The 20,465-nt window shown below is 40.6% G+C and overlaps 2 protein-coding genes across 2 annotated transcripts in view; both read left to right on the top strand.

Moving 5' to 3' along the window:
* The window catches only part of KPNA2 (karyopherin subunit alpha 2), a 6,625-nt gene extending 411 nt beyond the window's left edge, over nt 1-6,214 (top strand). The window contains exons 2-11 of the mRNA XM_026860899.1: nt 684-799; nt 899-1,036; nt 1,443-1,531; nt 2,343-2,611; nt 3,741-3,835; nt 3,936-4,199; nt 4,852-5,085; nt 5,172-5,354; nt 5,463-5,612; nt 5,718-6,214. Coding sequence (XP_026716700.1) covers nt 725-799; nt 899-1,036; nt 1,443-1,531; nt 2,343-2,611; nt 3,741-3,835; nt 3,936-4,199; nt 4,852-5,085; nt 5,172-5,354; nt 5,463-5,612; nt 5,718-5,810 — 1,590 coding nt within the window. The 5' untranslated portion in view covers nt 684-724 and the 3' untranslated portion in view covers nt 5,811-6,214. The remainder of the gene's footprint in view (nt 1-683; nt 800-898; nt 1,037-1,442; nt 1,532-2,342; nt 2,612-3,740; nt 3,836-3,935; nt 4,200-4,851; nt 5,086-5,171; nt 5,355-5,462; nt 5,613-5,717) is intronic.
* Nucleotides 6,215-7,273: 1,059 nt separating this feature from the next.
* SMURF2 (SMAD specific E3 ubiquitin protein ligase 2) overlaps nt 7,274-20,465 on the top strand; it is a 79,308-nt gene continuing 66,116 nt past the window's right edge. Inside the window, exon 1 of the mRNA XM_026860896.1 lies at nt 7,274-7,307. Coding sequence (XP_026716697.1) covers nt 7,289-7,307 — 19 coding nt within the window. The 5' untranslated portion in view covers nt 7,274-7,288. The remainder of the gene's footprint in view (nt 7,308-20,465) is intronic.

Genomic DNA, 20,465 nt, shown 5'->3' with positions numbered 1-20,465 from the left:
CGGGCGTGCAGGCCGTGCGCCGGCCTGGCAGAAGGGACCGGGCTCGGTGGCGGTAGGGCAGGCCCTACGGGAGGGCTCCCTTCCGGAGCCTTTCGGGTATCCGCCTGGAGCGGGGCTGTCAGCGTTGGGGCGTCCCGGAGCGGGCTGCGTGTTGTGGCCGAAATGAAGCCAACCCTTATGCGGTGACTTACCTTGGAGCTGGCCGAGCTGCAGGGGCCTGCCTCGGTACTAGTGTAGCTGCGACTCTATGCTGCTGGCTGCGCCGGCACAGCCAACGCCCGCGGGGGGTCCTTCCCTGGGTGAGGGCTCGCTGGTCCCGTCAAAAGGGGTTGGGGTGAATGGGGTGCTTGTGTAATATAGCTATAACGCCGCGAAAATAGCACTTAAAATTCTGTGTATAGGAAGGAAGGGCAATCTTGCTCGGAAAAACAACGACTCCGGTAATGTTTGTGGCCGAAAAAGTCTTAATGCGTGTGTCTACTGCTTTTGTGTTAATGCTAGAGCTCGCTGTAACGTCTAGGTGTTTAAAGGGACAGCTTTTAAGTACTAGTATCTTCCATCGAGCCAGAGGTTGCTATTGTATCTAACTTGGGCAAGTGTCTCCCATTATCAAGTTCTGATCCCGGTTTTTAAATGTAACTTCTGCGAAGTAACTTGCTGTTTATTATTTGCTCTGTTTTCAGGTGCTTTTTTACCTGTTTCTCTCAAAAATCTAATAAACAAGATGTCTACTAACGAGAATGCCAATACACCAGCAGCTCGATTGAACAGATTTAAGAACAAAGGAAAGGATACTACAGTGAGTATTTTGATGCGATTAGTATTTCATTTAGCCATCATCATATTTTTAAAATGACTTGTAAAAGCCAAGAACTTACTATGAATCTATATCCTTCAGGAAATGAGAAGGCGACGTATTGAAGTCAATGTAGAGCTGAGGAAAGCTAAAAAAGATGACCAGATGTTTAAGAGAAGAAACGTTAACACTTTGCCAGATGATGCTACTTCTCCCCTTCAGGAAAACAGGAACAATCAGGTAAGTAGGTATTTGGAACAGGCACCCTTGGAGGTCTTGCAATGTAAGCTCACGCAGCCACACTCATATGAATCCCTTCTTGTGTGGGGAACACCACTACTACGTATACGTTACCAATTTTAAGTCTATACTACCAACTCTAATGGACAGCAGTCTTAAAACGTGGCCAGTTGTGTTTAAGTCTTGTGTAACAGTGGTGTGAAGCACTTGATTTAAAAAAAAAAAAAAAGCTGTTGGTAGTTCAGATAACTGTAGGTGGTTGATTGAAGTTTTGGAGCATCACATTAGTGGTATGATATTTTTACAAAGAAAATGGTTGTAAACTGGGGTCTACTCAAGAGTATTGGTTGTGAAGAGACATGCCTCTTCCAACAAAGCATTCATGTAACCTTTTTTTATTGTGAAGGTTTCAGCACACTGGTCAGTTGAAGAAATAGTCAAAGGAGTGAATAGTAATAATATGGAGCTTCAGCTACAGGCTACTCAAGCTGCCAGGTAAGGAGTTCAGAGCTACCCAATTCAGCTGTGCAAGCCAGTAACTAGGCAAGGTAAAAGATCTGGTTTATGAGCCTAAGTGTCTGCTTCTGGCAGCAGCTGTGGCTCTTCCTATCAGATAGGATTTCCAGCAAACACCTGAGTCAGCCTTATATACATTGTTTAGGTGCACTTAACTTAGTCATGATTTTATTGAAACCATCTGGCTTTTGAATGTTTAAAGTGCCTGAACATATCACTAGGAAGTAGTAATTCTTTCTAGTGGTTTTGAGGTGGCAAAATAAACAGTAGTCCATCTTAGAGTTGCAGGAGTAATAACAATAAAGCCTTTGTTATAAAAAAACAAGGTATCTTTAAACTGTTAACACTTGACTATAACATTTGAGTGCAGTGATCTTAGAATAATGTGAATAGTAAGATGACTGGGGTTTGAAGTATGCCAAGTTTCCAAACCTAAAATCTGCTTTAGTAAGCTTGTATATGGCTGCAGTGCTGCTTCTGGCAGTCATTAACCTCCCTCTGCTGAGAAACCTCTAACGATTCAGATGGATTATGACTCTTGCAGGTCTGCTTTATTTCAGAGTTTGAGCAGAACTTCTCATATAGTGAAGACATGCCAAAACCAATGTTAACAGAGGTTTAGGAAGCTAGTGTTCAGCTTGTCCGTATTTCTTCATGTCACATTGCCTTTTCTGAGTTTTAAGACAATGCTAAACCTTCTTTTTAAAATAAGGTTTCTTTCAGACTCTTTAATCTGTTGTTCAGCTATCTGCAGGCAAAAATAATGCTTTTTCTTTGTTTTCCTCCTTAGGAAACTCCTCTCAAGAGAGAAGCAGCCCCCAATAGACAGCATAATTCGGGCTGGTTTGATTCCAAAGTTTGTCTCCTTCTTGGGCAGAGCAGACTGTAGTCCTATTCAGTTTGAATCTGCCTGGGCACTTACCAACATTGCTTCTGGCACGTCGGAACAAACAAAGGCAGTAGTAGATGGAGGGGCTATTCCAGCCTTTATTTCACTGCTGGCCTCTCCCCATACTCACATCAGTGAACAGGCTGTATGGGCACTGGGAAATATTGCAGGTATGTCAATATGCAACACAACTCTTTCAGACCCGTTCCCTTATGTCAAACAGGAGGACATGACTACCGACATGTCACGCAGCATGCTGAGCTTCTTGGGAACTCTGCCTTAATGATTTTCGAGTAATGACATGCTCTGCAATGTAGACTATGCTACAGAGAGCTCTTTATCTTCAGAGCCTGGTATAAGATGTCTCGTGCAATAACCTGGCAGTCTATGGATTGCTTCCATATTTCAGCTCAGCTTTAATAGAGCTATAGAACCATGCTACCACATAGGGCTCTTTCACATATTGCTTGATGGTTTTGTGACTGTATGAGCTGTGCTCTGTGTGTTGCCTAGAAAGGGGAAGGGAGGAAGCAGATGACTTGCATAATTGTGTATGTGATGGCAAATATTCTTTGCTTTCAAACAGCTACTTACTGATGTGAAAGTATTATATACTGAAGTTTCTCATGCACCCTTTCAGGATTACTTGACCTACCAGTGTTGGATCCCATTCTTTAAAAAACCCACACAACACAAACTGGACAAAATTAATAATATATTTAAACACCTATTTGCTATATTATTATGGTTTCCAACAGCTGTGCCTTAGAGAATATTGAATCTTCACTCAGAGAAAATGAGCTCAGCAAAAACCTTGTTTGATCTGAGCTTTCTTAAAATTTGTCCTTAGTTTTTTAAACTTAATTATTAGGTACTTTTTGTGCCTTGCAATAGAAGAATTCAGTCTGACTTTGACATTCCGTCAGCATTATACTATAGAATCCAGTTGTGCAACAAATTATTATAATGCATTTGAAGTCCCATATTATGGGAAGAGCTCTGTTCTAGTGGTAGGGCTGAGATGTTTTCAAAAAACATGCAAGTCCCTGCCTAGTTATGAACTCTAAGTTGTATAGAAAACATATGCTAAATTACCTCTTTCCAACAGAAAAAAAAATTAAGCTCAGTAGCTTGATTAGAAAAACACATGCTTGTCATATGACTTAACCATGGCACTGGTCCTTTTGTTCTCTTGTTTTATCTAGCCCTTCTTAAGCAGTAGAAGAATTCATCCTCTAACACATAATGATTCTGTATGCACATGTCCCTCTATTCTGGATATTTTTCTCGTTTTCTCAGGGGATGGTTCTACCTATAGAGATCTGGTTATTAAATTTGGTGCAATTGAGCCACTGCTGAGTCTACTAGCTGTTCCTGATCTCTCTTCTTTGGCTGTAAGTGTGCAGTGTGATTTCAAGTTACAATTCCTAATAAATGAGTAAAAGAGCTCAAATAACTAAACAGTTCCTAACGATTGATTTTTAACTCTTGCAGTCTGGATATTTACGCAATGTCACCTGGACCCTCTCAAACCTGTGTCGCAATAAGAATCCTGCACCACCCATAGAAGCTATTGAGCAGATTCTTCCAACTCTTGTTCGGCTCTTGCACCATGATGATCACGAAGTGTTAGCAGACACATGCTGGGCACTTTCCTATCTGACAGATGGTTCCAATGACAGGATAGAAGTTGTAGTGAAAACTGGATTGGTGCCACAACTTGTGAAGCTCCTGGCATGTAGTGAACTGCCAATAATGGTAAGCATTAGACATGCAGATTGCTGTTGCTTGATTTGAGTCATGAATAAAACTGCAGTTAGAATAGTGTCCATGTAACTGAATGTTTGAGGTTTTGTTTTTGTTTTGTTGTTTTTAACATGGCAATTGGATGCTTGCTCCAGGTTTTGCATAGGTAAGACTTGAGCCTCTGTCTTGCTTGGAGACTGCCCCACATGAGACAGACTACTGCTGTTGATGATTATCAAACTTCTTTACATAACCATTGGATTTCACACACAGGCTGGCACAACAGTCAACATCCTTAAAGCTTGCTTTTAACTCTAAGCTGCTGTTGCAAATCCAAATTCTAGAGACAGTGTTTAGAAGTGGGCTCTGTGCACACTATAATTATTGTATAATAAAACTGCATTAGTGCTTAGGAGACGGTTTTCCTAAGCTCTGCCACAGGTAGTTGTTTGCAGGCTGGCCTTGGAAGGTGTGTAGTCTTAGCATGCTTAATGTCTGCATATGTAATGCTAACGAGGAGTGTAAAAACTCATCAGCACATCACAGATCATGCTGTTAACTGAGAAGGCTAGAGCAGAGGGACATCAAATATGGCTGTATTTGTTCAAACACAGATTAGATTATACCAGTTTTCCTAAGTGTACTATTCTCATATTTGTTTCAGACTCCTTCATTAAGAGCCATAGGAAATATTGTCACTGGTACTGATGAGCAGACGCAGATTGTTATTGACTCGGGAGCACTATCTGTCTTTCCAAGTCTCCTCTCTCATCATAAAAACAACATTCAGAAAGAAGCAGCGTGGACAATGTCCAACATCACTGCTGGACGTCAGGATCAGATTCAGCGAGTTGTGGACCATGGGCTTGTGCCTTATCTCATTGGTATTCTAAGGAAGGTAAACAAAACCACTGTTGAACATGTTGAGGCTCTTGCTATTCCTACCACTACCTGTGTTCAAATACCCTGCTTTTACCTTTACAGGGGGATTTCAAATCTCAGAAGGAAGCTGTGTGGGCTGTGACTAACTACACAAGTGGTGGAACAATTGACCAGATTGTGTATCTTGTTCAGGCTGGTGTTGTTGAACCCCTCCTGAATCTCCTCTCAGCTAAAGACAGCAAAACTGTGCTGGTTATCCTGGATGCTATTTCTAATATCTTCCTGGTATGTGGAGGCCATATACTCAACCATTGTCCAAGCTGTTGCTAATGGTTCTCCAGTAGTTGGTGCCATACATCTTTCCTGAGGTTATTTCACGCTTCTCTCTTGCAGGCTGCTGAGAAGATTAATGAGACTGAAAAACTTTGTCTCATGATTGAGGAGTGTGGGGGTCTAGATAAAATTGAAGCTCTTCAGTCACATGAAAATGAACAAGTATACAAAGCCTCATCCACCCTGATTGAGAAATACTTCTCAGCAGAAGTAAGTGGCTGCAGGATGACTTTTCTGCTTTTATTTTCTATTCTAGCACTGACTGCTGGCTGAAAATGCTACTGCTCTTTGAAAACTCTTCTCTTTTTCTTCTAGGAGGAAGAAGACCAAAATGTTGTACCAGAATCTACTGCTGCCAGCTACACTTTCCACATTCAGGGCAATACTCCAGATACTTTCAACTTCTAGATCTTGCATATACTGCAAACCGCCTACAAGTTGTTTGGCACAAAAATGACTGCCACCTCTTTGTCTTAACAGTTCCTCTTGTTTTTACTGTGGTTTTTATGTGACCTGTAGCACTTTGTCCAATTGAAATGTACTTGAACAGTTCAAAACTGTACATATTATGTGAATTTCTAACTGTAAACTTCACTCTTTCTGAGAGATACTTGTAAATATTTTTCTCTTTCTGGCTCTTGCATCCTTATCTGTGACAGGGACAGTAAGTGCACAATACAGGCTTCTCACAACGCATAAGCCGCTACTCTGCAAACCTCTTCCTAACCTGTTGTGTTTTGCGCAGCCTCTTGTTGTAATCAATATGCTGAGTAGGCTTTTTTAAAGAGGATTTATATTTGAAGCTCAATAAAGTGATATCAATACATCAAACTGATCTGTGTCAATTGCTCTCTTAAAAGGTGATGGATATGGTAAGTCTACTTAATCAAAAATGTATGATGGCAAGAATGTGAGAATAAATTCTGAAGGTGGAGGTTTTAAAACAGCTTGGTCACCCCAAGCTCTGACTCCTGTCTAGCAGCCTTCTGCTACTGCAGAATGAATTAATTGTTGCTTCTCTCAGGGTAGCCTTGGCATTGAGCATAGGAAATGCTTTGCCTACCATGTGCCTGCTCTAGAGATCTTGGAATCTTCTGCAAATAATTACTCAACAGTAGCCAGCTGTGTCTCTAAAGGTGGTTGAGCAGGGTGGGGTTTGGGGGGTAGTGGGCGGAGTGAAAGAACTGTAGTGTGATGTTCCAGCTTTTTGGGAAAATGGGGTTTGAACCATTTCATTAAATGAAACCTCCCAGGAGTCAATGTGTGAATAATGGCTCAGCTCTCTGAGCTTCTCTAGCTCTTATGCTGCTGCAGGAGAGGTCAGTTTTTCATGGTGAGATTTTTCCAAAGCCTGACATGTCACTTCAGTTACTAATAAAAGGTAGGGAAAAAAATAATTACTATGTAGGTGGTTCTCCCAGAATTTGATTTCTGCTTGGGGGGGGATGACGGACGGACGGACAATGACTAAAAAACCCCAAACAAATACAAAACAAAAGCCCCTTGTATTCTGTTCAGTGAGCCCGATGAAAGAATCTGGTTTGATCTTGTGCACTAATCTACTGCTGTGCTTTCAAGTCTATTTTAAAGTGTGTATGCATTATATAAGTGGATTTGGGTGTAACTTTAAATTCTTCTTAAGAATACCTGATCTTTAAAAGGACACTTTTTCTAAACCTAGATTACCCTTTTTACATTCTGCTACTGAAGGATTCAGCTGAAGCGTTATTGCTAATCTGGAAGATGTCACTCTCACTTCCATTACTGTGGTGCAAGCCTGCTACTGCCTATTTCACATTTGCTTGCAGTGATGGTTCCCTCCATGTGCACCCCCATGACTTCTCTGTGCAAGCTGCTTGGATCTTAGCTACTGCTGGACGGTGATAATGTTACAAAAGGTAGCAGGTAATTTGTCTGCATATGTGTTCATATTTCTTCTCGTGGTTAGCAGCAATAATGTTTCCTGCAAAGCAATCCCTTGTGAGCTCACCTGTGTAAGCACGCTTCTACTGGGCTAGTTAAGCCCTGTGCTTTCAGAACAGCCTTAGAGACACTTACAGTGCTTTCCCTGCTGTATTGCCAGGGGTATGCAGATTTTACATGTCACTGAAGATATTATCTTGCAAAAATCACAGTATCCTGAACTGATTAATGATGGCTTCATACTTTTGACTGTACCCCTTCAAATGTCTTGTCTTTACCCTAAAACAAAGCTGTAGCAAATATAAAGACAGATTAATGCCTATTGTAACTCTATTGTATCTCCTGATGGAGAAGTTGGTGTCGGTGTTACTAACCTTCTTTCTGTCTCCATGCCTGTGCTACCACACAAGGGTGCGACTGCTCTGGGGCTGTGGGATGTTCCCAGCCCCCTGTACTAAGGGGGAGACTGCGGGTGCCACCCAGCACCTGCAGAAGAAGCTGTAGGCAGTGCCAGACTGAGGAGCAGAACGCAAGTCTCGCACCACAGATACTGCAACACCCGTGGGACCAGATCCTGGTATTATCTTAGCGGTACCCGTGTGAAGCGGAATGAACCATCTGCCTTGCAATGTCAAAGCCGCTAATGTTCTGGGGGAAAAAAACCCAACCAAATAGGGCTTTTATGCATCTATAGTGAAGTCTCGCACGTCCTTTGCATTGTCAAATCTCCAACTTTGATATAAAATCATCAATTATAAAATCACGATTTTCTGTGTAACTGTAAAGAACTGAAAGCATTAACCTATATAACACCAGTTATGCAGAGTCAGCTTTCATAAATCATTGCTTCCATATACTTTATGTTTGTAGGTTTATACGGGCAATGACACAATGACTTGTGAAACACAATCCAAAATTCTTGTGTAATTTTCGTTTTCTAACTATGGCATCTTCCGGTAGAGGGTGCTACAGGCAACCTCACAGTCTCGTTCGCTGTTTAAGAGGTTGGTGTGGAGTTTCATCCAGCCTGGACCACTCAGGTATGATGTACTTTATTTTCCTATTAAGATAACACCGAGAAAATCCACTGGTACACCTCTTGTAGTTACAGAAAACATCTATGTGCTAATTTCCGAGTACTTAACCGGATTAAATACTGAATATAAGGTATAAACTTTAAAAGTATTATGTCAGGGCACTGTTCAAGCACGACTCCCTGCTTTAATCACTTTTTAACATATACACAGTTAATTTGACTTTTCTATCTCTGTATATAGTAAAATGGATTAGAATGGAGAACACTTGCTGAATAGCATTGTCTCTACTTTTTTTTTCCAATGTACTTGTTTCACAATTTTCTAATACATTCAGTTAATAATAGAACACTGAAAATTCTTCTCTAGATGCCTGACAGCTCCGTGGCTTAATAATTAACGTTCTGGGGACTGAGACTTTGTTTTTATCCAAGAAAAATGTGTTCAGCCAATCCACCAATGAGCCCTGTTCTTGGCAGCACGCATTTCCACAAGCAACAATCTACAGTGCTTATGAGTAAGTGACTGGAGTGAGTCACTCCTTATTCTAAGAAAATGCAAACTATTTCTGAGGTTGGGATCACAGTCACCCATTAGGCTGCGTGTCTAGCTTAAAAAAGTGGTAGGAGCAAAACGGGAGAGGAGAATTGTTACTGCTCCCGGTTCTTGGTTTGTTGGTTGGGATTTGGGTTTTGATGGTGGGTTTTTTGTTTTTTTTTTTTTTTTCTTGTGTTGCCCAGCCAGATTTAAGAGCTAGCCTTCTTTATTCGTCACATGTCTAATTGAGGACAAGGGCTGGAATAAATGTCTGGTGGCCTGTGTGTCAGTCTGCCAGCTCCTCTGTGCTGAGAGCAACAATAACAGACCCCTGCTGACATCAACTGGCTTGGAATGCAGTTGTTGCTAATGCTATTTTATCTGTGGAGTGATGGCAAGGTTTCAGTCTAAGATCTCAGCAGATGTAACCACCTCCGAAATTCTGATGCTAGCAGATGCTGCCTGTGTGATTGCTTCCACTTGCAGTTTCCAAAGATGCTAGGCTCTGAAAGAAGAGCAGAGGCTTTGCAGTCCCACTGTTCATTTTCCACTACAGGAAGAACAGTTCAAACTGTGGAAAAGATATAAATGGTTAAATTAGAAGAAATCTATTTTTTTTATTTGCCCACGACTTAGACCAAAATATTCTCTAAGTGAAGCTGCTTCTTGCTACTCTTTACAGAATGCTTTAAGATGCACAGAACTACAGTGGTATATCAGCAAGAAGGAACAGCTGTAAGTTTACAGGAAAAGGAATTCACTAGCCAACAATATTTCACATATCTCTTCTGTTTCTAAATCTATTTTACAGCAGAGAACACTGAGATAAAAGTAAGTTATCCACAGATGTTCAGAAAGTAGCTGGCAGAATTAACCTGGAGCCTGGGAATCCTGGTGTCCATTCCTCTAGTTAACCCATGGCACCTCTGGCCATGATTATCCTTTTGCTGTGAATATAGGATTACCCCAAGATTATTGAATCTCTTTTGTGATGAGGTATGACATAAGGTTTAAGCACAGGTCTAAGCTTTTGGAGTATGTGCAGTCTGTGGAAAAAATACTGTTATTCAAAAGAAGTAATTAATGAAGGATAATTGTGACTGGTGACATTTGGCCTATAGAGGAAAATGTTGGGACTTTCACTTAAAATCTCTTAGGAAACACATTAACCCTTTGGTCCGAGTTAAAAACTTAAGTTTGACTCACCTTCAGGGGAACGTGTGAGGAGAAAAGTCTGGGGGAATTCGGTGAGCCCTCCTAAGGTTGAGGGGTGTACCCAACCCAATCGCAAACTTCAGGAAAAAAAAAGCATTCACAAGAACACTCAAGCTACAAGTGTGTGCAAAGTTGTCCATTCTGTTTGGAAAACACTTCTTACTGATCCACGGCATGGCACTGATACGAGTCGTACAGAAACTCAGCGTGTAGACAGCTAAGAAAAAATTGATTTGCTGTGAGTTTCATAGCACTCCATACGGAATAAGGGTCACTGGATTCCAGTCCTCTTTCTGAGTGCAGAGCACTGTCTGTCTCAGACTGGCTCCAGGAAATGGACGCTCTTCCGCAGAAGCCAGAAGATTTCGTGGAAGAGCCATGGCCTGTTTCCAGGTTGCAGTTCACCCACTGCCCTAGGGAGTGTCATTAGTGGGAGGGAAGTGAAGTTGAGATTTAAAAGGATGAGGAGAGGAGAGAAAAATTAAAGTAGGGTGGAGAAAAATCCTGTTAATTCTTATTAAGCAGAACTTGCTTGACCACCTTAAAATGTTGTTCTAATCATTTAAATAAAACAACAGACCAAATCCAGAAGTGATGTATAAATCATACATCCATCAGGAAGGGAGTTTCAATTGACTGATATACGAAAAGCAAAATCAATGGCACCAATTTCACTGTGGAAGAGGTTGGATTACACCTATAAGCTCAACAAAAGAGGCAGTATAATGAGGAAGCATTCTACTTTATTTCACTTCTTTCTCAATTTCCATTGTAATGTAAAATTATAATCATGGCATCACCTTTTGAAGTTGTGATTTTTAGATATGTAATTTTAAAAAAAATAACATATATAGATATAAAAATAGTAGAAAGCTGCCTGATTTGTTACCTGTAACAAATTGCTTTGTGTACAGGTTCACAGTGGTAAAATAGCTATAATACTAGGAGTGTATAATAATGCTCTGTGGGCATGTGGAAGATTGGATGTACAAAGTTATCAGAAAATCTTGAATAATCTCCAAGGCATATTTCTACCATCCAAATCACTTCATTTTTACCCACTATATGAAACAGATGTAAAAATAGCTCTTTCATCAGTGGATTGCTACACATATTTGGGCTGCAGAGGTTCAATTTTGTTCAAAGCAGTACTGTGAAATCATTTGCAGAATGTTGCTGTTAATCAGAAGCAGCAATTTAATGTTACGTATCCATCTCTCCTCCCACCCCCAGCTCCCCTTCCCAATTCTGAGCAGGAAACGACACTTGGACCGAGCTCAGCATACTAACTTTCTGGATAGACTCTCTAGGAATGAGGAGGGACTTGAATTCTCTCCATATGTCATTTCCTTTCCCCTAATGGCTAAAAAACCCCATTGCTGCAGTCCATTTAACTTACAATGGAGAGAGAACATTACCAATATAGGAAAATAAAGACGGGGGGGATGGGACAGACAGGATAGCCACATTCCATCTCTGAAGATTTGCTTTGCAAAATTTGACTTGAATTAAGCAGAAATGATTCCTCTGCATAAAAAGATTGTTTTATATAGTTCCTAAAATTGAAGCTATTACCCCATCTGTACTTAAGTGTATATCAACACCTGCAGTCTGTGGGCAGACATGGATTAGAAAAGGAAAATGTCAGTCGAGGAGGAATGGTAAAAACTGTGCAAGATTTAAATTAAGTCAGAAAGGAAAAACAGAGATGATTGAGGAAGACTGACAATAGGGATCTAATAATTTCTGATAAAACCAATTTTAATAGCAAATAATCCTATGAATTACTTAAGAAAATTTAGCAGATTAGCCCACTCCTGCAACTGTCTTTTGTCCAGACTACCTTTAAAAACTTTTCTGTTCAGTCTAACCAAGAGCATATGCAGATATCTTATACTGCTGCAAAATACAAAATTTGATCTGCTATATTGCACAGCAGATTTGCAGCTGTCAACAGAATTCAGTGTGCCATAGTTACAAACAAAAAAAAAACCCACCCCAGGAGTAAACATGACACACACACACAAAAAGTACTTCCTCATAGCCAACCAACTGTGTATTAGACTCAAATTGGAACATAATGTCTTTCTAGCAATATAATCCAAATGCTTGTTAAATATGCTTGTTAAATTTGTAGCAACCAAACTGTGCAAGGCACTTTGCAGAACAAATGAGATATGACATTTGCTCAAAACCCCCAAATTTTGTAGTCAGTGAATGAGTACATATGCAGGGTGATTACATCTGATTGCCAAGCCGAGCCCTCACTTCTTTTGTTAGAGGTATTGCCTAATTAGACATATTGCCCATGATTTCTACTGCTAAAAAAAAAAAAAAAAAAAAAAAAAAAAAAAAAACCCCACCTTTCCTCCAGTTCTATTTTAAAGTATTTCAGGAGTGGAGTGAAAGAATGACTCAAGACACATGGTGACAGATTTTGCTTTAGGTTACTTTTAGCACTTCACTAGACCCACTAACCTACTTAAATATCTGTGCTGTTCCTATCTGCCATGCAACCTTGCTTTATAATTTTTAGGTGAAATAATTTTAGAGATAACTTTATCTTAAATCCTCTCAAATAGAGTTCACGGGGGACTTGTGGGTGATTCTGTTAAAAGGAAGCTCAAATGAAGCTAGTCCAGATTGTGGATGGGTTAGGTATTTCTGCAGTTCAGAAAGTGTTAGTAAGTGGATGGAAAAAAAAAAAAAAAAGGATTGCTGTGTTTATTGAACCTAGAAATGCTTTTGTGTCATGATTGAACTTATTTATAGATTTATTTTTCATGTAGCATGTTTATAGATGTCTACAGACTTGTTAATGTAAGACAAAACAGAGTGCTTCCAAAACAGGTTAGCCTGTGTTCTTTTCAGTAATTCAGAAAACTGTGAGTATATTCGGTGTGGACATTTTAAAACAGTTCAGTCTGAATCTCAGTGGTTGCTTCCCCATGGCAGAAAATAGTCATCCTGTGGGGTTAAGGCTTTGTTAGCTATTTTTGTCTTTGAACCTTGCAGATTCAATTACCCATAGGAGCACACAATATTGTCATAATTTGATCAATCTCCTGGAATTAATCTTGTCTCTTGAATGGAAATCTTTGGAGGTAACTTCTGTGAGACACGTGGAAAAACTTCCACTTGCTTAAAGAAACAGAAAATCAGAACTACCAGGTGAGGGCTGTTTTAAGCACCTTACAGTTCCCCAAGATGCTGCTTTCTCTGCCAACATTAGACAGGCAGAGAAGTCTGTTGCCAGCCTCGTTGCCTGTCTATATCAGTATTTGTCTCTAACAGCCATAGCCCCTGCAACAGATTGCAAAGGGATAAATTGGTCCTCCTGTAACCCTCATCTTAACCCCTGATGTGTGGAATTCTGTACAGCTAGAAACATAAGGTTTTAATCCCGGAATATCTAGATAAATAACTGTGGCTAATAAGAACAAGCTAATTATGCCAAGGTATTAAGGTTCATCAGATCTTGTTCTAGGGTTTTGGGGGAGTCAGGAAAGCATCTCTGCTTTTCTTGGCTGCATGGATGGAAGGTGCATCACAGAACATATTTTACTTCTTCCAAAGCATGACATAGTGGCTGTGGCCTAAGCGGGATGTTAATGAGGCAAACCAAGAGATTGATTTAACATGGCTTCCAATGTATCACTGCTGATCAACAGCATCTAAGGGGTGAATTTATAGCAGCAGGACCGAGTCAGCTTTTGCCATCACTGCCAGTGGCACCCTGCTCTCAGCACCAGCATAATTATGACTCAGAATGACTTACAATATAGGAGATTTTACAGCTCATCTTTTTCAGACAACAGAATTGTTATTTCAAATTGATGCTGGGCCACCAGGGATAGAAAGATTAGGGAAGGTTTGGTATTTTTTTAGTGGCTAAATAACGTGGCTTGGTCAAAAACAGTGCTGTATGTCAACTCTCGTAAATACTTGTTTGGGCTGACAGCCTTCCTAATAACACTTCATTTGTCTAAGCTGCATACCACTGGGACAAATACACACCATGTCAAGTTGAATCAGACAATATCTGGAGACAGATGCTGTAGTAGAGTAGTAAAGTAAATTCTTGAAACATGTCACTCAGAGGAGACTGTTTCTAACTGTCTTATTCTGTAAGGTCTTTTATGAACCTAATATCAGTCAAATAAATAAATCAGAGGATGCGATTCTAAAGTTGCTTCATTCACAAAGCATCATGAGAAAGTCCTGCAGAGCCGTTGCATGAGGGAACATGTGGTTCTTCAGGAAACATTAGTAATTTCAGTTGGAATATTTAGCATGTAGCTCTCAAAGCACATGACAAAGCTAGTCGTCCAAGAGTCTGGTAAAGAAATTGTATTATCAACAGTATATTATGGATAAATAAGTGGAAATCACGGAAGAATAAAGGAAATATTTTTCAGAAAGAGGCTTTCTTTGTGGCCCGGGACTTTTGAAGACCTAGTTTGTACTTTGAGTCAACATTCTCATCAATTTTGAATGTAAAACAAATCAGGGAAAATATTTTAGGCCTAAAATACTTCACCGTGCTTAAAGACTGAAGCTAGGCTTTGCCCTTTGTGCTGGGCTGTTAAAAATGCTGTGCAAAGCCTGTCATTGGGTCATGGGTTGTGAGACGCTGTACAGCTAACAGCAGAGAACAGTGTTGACTTGAGCTAGACAATGGGGCTGGAAGAAGGGTATAATGTCCAGTCTTTTGCCCAAGTACCAGGACACGGTTTCTTATGATAGTTACTTCTTTCTGAAAGTGAATTTTAGCCTCTGGCTAGTAGTAAAATGCAGTGCAATCATGTTTGATTCCATGTTCAAGGCCTGTCTCTTTAAAATCTGCTGCTTTTTATTATTATTGTTATTACTAAGTCACATTAGGATAGTGCTGTCCTGCAGGTCATGACGAGGAAATAACATAGCTAAAGAACTGTATGGAATATCTGTGCATCAGTTACTAATCTGTTCTGGATGGATGGATTTAGGAGTTATCTTGGTGACTAACCACTGGAAAATCCTGTGATATGGGAGCTCATGCATTTTTTTGTAGCCACAGCTGCAGTCATTTCCCTTCAGAGACACATCATTTCCCCAAGACAGATCCTGTCTCTGAGGGCTATGGTGTCTGCTGCTCCAAGCTTCTGTCCCCTTTTTCAGTAGCCAGCATATGGGTGGAGATTTCCTTCCTAGTTTCTTCTGAAAAGCTTCATCTCAAACTCCAGCTTGAGAAATGGATTGAATCTTGACCTCTTGCATAAACGTTGTCTCTGCATGCCAAAGGGAGTCTTAGAGCCCCTGTCTAGACATGTTTCTTCATCATACAACTCCGATAGGTATGTCTTCCATTGCTGGGTTAACTCTCTTGTCTCTGAGTAGTAACAGTGCTCCAGTCTGATAATTTTCATAATCTGAAAAGGGAAATAAGGAATCTTTTACCAAACAAAACTATCTATTCCTAGTTTTTCTTTCTGAAATGAAGAAACACTTTATACGTGACTTCAGTAGAGTTTGATCCTTTCGTACAGAAGAGCAGCACAGCAGGTGATAGAAAGCCTCATGGAGGACAGAATTCCATTCAGGAACAGGACAAAACCATGATGGATCTGCAATGAATTGAGGAAGTATTTTTGCTACAGTAAGAAGTTATTATTGGCTTAGGGAAGGATTAGAAGAAAAACCTGTGCCAAAGAGGCAGACTAGGAGAATGATGTCCATTGTAAGCAAAGGTGTTGATGGAGCAGGTCAAGACTGCCAGTCAAGGCCCAAGACTAGATTTTACTGAGTAGTGTGTTGGGACATTGACTTGGATAAGGTCTGTTTGTTATTAAGCACTGTATTAACACGATAAAGCAAGTCCTTGATTTGCAGACCCTTGCTGTTAATGGTGGAAATTGGCTTGGGACAGATAGTACATGCTAGTGAAAAGTACACAGCAGGCAAAAGAACTCAGACTTCTTTGAAATGATGTTTTGCAAAGTGATAGATAAGAATGCTCTGAAAGGGAATGAGTTAAACAGGCAAATTAAGAAAGAGGCAGGAAACACTGGTGGTATAAATGTTCATCATTCTTCACAATTTCTTTTTAATCTTTTTTTTTTTTTTTCCAACATTAACAAAGCTTTACCAAAAAAAGGAGAAAATTATTGATGTGACAAGAAAGGGAATAAGCTTTTGTAAATATTTCAAATTTGTTTCTTTTGAGATTAAATTGGACCAGATAAATTTAAATCTTAATGGGGTTGCCTAGGTGTATACTACTGTAATACTCTTCTTCTCAGAAATACAGCATTAGGTGGCAAAAATAGGCATTCAGTATTAACAGTTGCACATACAATGGCAGTACATTACAGAGAAAAAGGAAATGGGGGTGTAATTCTCTTCTGATCAACTGTCTTTAACTCCGTGATCTCTAGGGATGGTGTCTACAATTCAATCATAACAGGCTCTGGGAAATATAGTAAATGACAACTAGTAGAAAGAAATACAATCTAGATAATTTTAAATATCTTTATTTTAGCAAACTGTCTCATGAAAATATTTTTGGCATTTTAATTTACTCACAAAAGCTTAATAATAGGGGTAGGACTTTCTCGCTTTCTTGGTATCATCACAGAAGCTTGGGGGAAGAATGTGATATAACACCAGCCAGCTCTCATTACTGCTGAAGGAATGTGGTGTGATTAAACCTCTATACAGAAAGAAATGGAATGTAATTCTTACATGTTGATTTGCTTTGAACACATACCACATGCTGAGAAATGAGTTTCCAGCATACTCTTCTGTTTCTAAAGATGGAGAGGACCTCACCTCCAAAAAATTAACTACAGCTATCCCCTTCTGAAAATGAACACTATTGGGTTAAAGATGTTTGTTCACATTTCCCAGTGCCCAAACCCACGAAATCCTTTGAGAAATATCTGTGAATGCAAAGCCTTCTTTCTCTTCCTATTGGGAAATTAAAGAAATCAAAGCCCTTTTTTTTTTTTTTTTTTTTTTTTTTTCCTACCAACTATTAAATTATTGTGTCCTTACGGACTCCTCTACACCCCCATCGGGTGTCCTAAAGATGCCTGAACTTGCCCCTTTTCCATAAATTTCCTCCAACCCTTGAGACTTCGACTCAGTTGCTAACTTCTGGCTGAAGAAGACGGGATGGGACTCCCTCCTGAGTCCAGCAGCAAGGCTGTCATCCAAAAGTGAGCTGTGGGGTGATGCAAGGCACTCCCTTCCCTCCGGATCTGAGCTAGCTACCTCATCTTGAAAGGATTTGTTGCTCAATGGTATCAGCCTAGAGTGAAACACGGATCACTTGTCAGCAGTTAATGATGATATTTGCTTGTTTATCTTACACCATCAGCACTGTAAAGCATGAAACCTCCTCTCACCCTTAAAATGGAACTGCATAAAGACAAAAATTACTGTAAACTGCTGGCTTCTCAAACCTAAAGCGGGATCAGCAAGATATCTGTTCCATTAATCTGAGAATATTTTAAGAACTTGGGGAATAGCACTGGCACGAGAAACTCTGGATCATAACATTCACGTGGAATTCTTTTGGTGGAAAAGTAGCACTTTAATCACCAGGCACTGTCAGTATCTTTGGTCTCCTACCTTCCCCGCAGCTCTTGGCGCTTTGCAAGGCTTCCTGACCTCTGCTCACTGCACATCTTGCACAGATCCCTCATGGTGCTGCTCGTCTTGAATTCTGCTTGGCAAGTTGCTTCTCAATCAAGGGGAGCAACGAATAAAAATTGTGATTTCTCTACAGAACTAGGAGATACGATGGGACAGAAACATCTGTAGGGCATCCAAGATGCAGTCATTGTAATGTTTATACAAAGCCAGAAGGGAAGAAGCGAGCAGTTTGCCTCTGGTGCGTTTCTCTATTCAAGTGCAACCTGATCTAGGTCATTTCTACCTATGTTAGCGAGGAGAGGACATAGTCCCGACCTAAATGGGACATGTACCATGCTTGCAGGTGTTAATGAGAGCTGAAGCCCCTCTTCTCTCACCCTATTAAATACATACCTACCGTGTAGGACTCCCTTATGTGTCAACAATGCATTTTGGATATATCAGTAAAAAAGCTCAAGTCACATAGATTATTTAAAAATAAATAATTACAATCACATATTGCACATATTAAAAAACAAAAAAAACAAAAAAAAACAAACAAAAAAACCCCAACAAGCATGGCAGTACCAACAATCTTGCAGCCAGTGCATTTTATATAGCGACCCAAATGCAAGAACTGTCAATTAATGCTCTAACACTTGCAATATATCACACTGTTTTCACTGAAAGGTGAGTAGTCTGTCCAAAAATCTTAGAAAAATTTATAGTTCAGCAAGTTACTTTCTGAAAAGTGGTATGAAACTAATTATACTTCATGACCTTTAAAAAACACTTTTAATGAAAGCATTAAAATGTTCATATACCTACTGAGCAATGAAACACTATACTTAATCCCAGTAGTGGTTTTTTTTAAATATTGGCATTGCAATTAATGTCTGACACACTAGCTATCCATTAGAAAAAGATCATGTAGCACGAATACTGTGTTTAACATAACACGGAGTACTTTTGCCACATTATATCGGAATTATTGAATGCTGGGTCCAGAGTGCACTGTGAGACCCCAGAAACAAATAATCATTGCATGCTAGGAAAAATCTAGAGTAACCTAAAAATATATTAAGTTTGTGAAAAGTGGTTTTATGTTTTGTTTTTATATTCAGTTCAGCAGCGGCCAGGTAATGTTGCAATATTTGCAAACCATTAGCCATTTGCTTTATATAGTTGATTTTAGAAAAGTTATAATGACCTCGCTATGCGCTTGCAATAGATTGAAATTTTAATAGTATGACCTTCAATTACGAAGGCTGATTTTCTTCCCTTTTTTCTTTTTCTTTTTCTTTTTTTTTTTTTTTTTAATGCAGGAATCAGGACACCTGGAATGTCTTTGAGGTGTGTGTGATTTTACCTAACTATTATAAAGTAACATTTTAACTGTTTCAGTGCATCATATAAGCTGTAAAGTCAGCAGATATATTGTGTCTGTGCTCTGTAGTAAATGAAGTTTAGATTTCTTACAAATTCTCCTTGCTTGAAATAGCGGCTACACAATGAATCGGCATTTCCTCTTGTGCTCTGTCTAGGCTGTGAAGAAAGGTTTGCTTCTAACATTTGCTAGCTTTGTGATAAACAGGCGAGTGCACAGGCAACAGAGAGAGTCGTGTGCGAGGAAGGGATCCCAGGAGTCCTCTGCTCCTGGTGAAGTGACATTGGAACAGCAGTGCCACCACAGCAGGCTGAAGCATTGAAAATTTCCACCTGGGAGAACCTGGTGCTTAAGACACACTTTGGGAGGAAGGAGAGGTGAGCCTGCACGTACCCTCTGTGGGGAGGGGTCTCATTTGAAGAGAGGAAAGCTCTGAGAACCACATCCCACTTCTAAAGCCCCAGATTTGATTTGATGAGGCCCAAGCTCTGAGCTCTGTCACCACGGGACCACGCTAGACTTGCCTATACCTCAGCTCTGTGAGTGTAACTTCAGAAAGGAAACCTCTTGGGCGGTGTAGAAGCTGCACTGTAAATTCTGTGAAGCACAGGTCATCTTCTCGTGCCATGTTTGGATCCTGATCCGTAAGCTGGATCCCAATCTATGACTAGCTGTATGATGATACTTTACAGGTTGCCTCAACAGGAAGAAGCCAGAGCAATGACACGACCGAATGAGGACAGAATATTCGCAGGGTTGTTAGTAAGAATAGGGATGGGGTTTATTAGCTTGGTCTTCTAAGGTGAACTTTACTGTGGCAACCTGTCTTTTCTGGGAGGTTTTTGCACCCCGAGGCTCTCTGGACCCTGCAGAAAGCTGCCCGTGACTGATCGCATCCCTCCGCTGATCACCCCGGTGCTGCAGTGCTGGGAAAGCTCTGGAAACGGCCACCTTTCCTCCAGGACAGGAGTGGAATTAGGCCACACGGCATGGATGCAAGGCATTTTTATTGCTATTTTTTTTATTACTTTGAGAACGGCAGCTCGCAGAACGGGGCTGCTGATTTCCCCAAAGCGCAGGTAAGAAGTGAATCGGTCCAAAGTTTAACAGTTTCCAGGGCCAGCCTGTCACACCCTGTCCCTGCAAAATACCGCCCGGGACCAGACGCGCCCCGACCCACATTTGGGTGGGCGCTGAATTCTCACCCGTTGAATTCTTCCCCTTTGTACCTTGGATTCTCCCGTCCCGTCCTGTCCCGTCCCACCCCCCGCTCCCCTCAGCCACTTCACCCTCGCCGTGTCCCCAAGCGCCGACGCCACCTGACGCGGTTCCCCCGCTCCGGCATCCCCG

Source organism: Athene cunicularia (assembly GCF_003259725.1).
Source record: "Athene cunicularia isolate RWA chromosome 18 unlocalized genomic scaffold, athCun1 chr18_part1, whole genome shotgun sequence".
NCBI lineage: Eukaryota > Metazoa > Chordata > Aves > Strigiformes > Strigidae > Athene > Athene cunicularia.
This window is presented reverse-complemented; position numbering and strand designations above follow the sequence as displayed.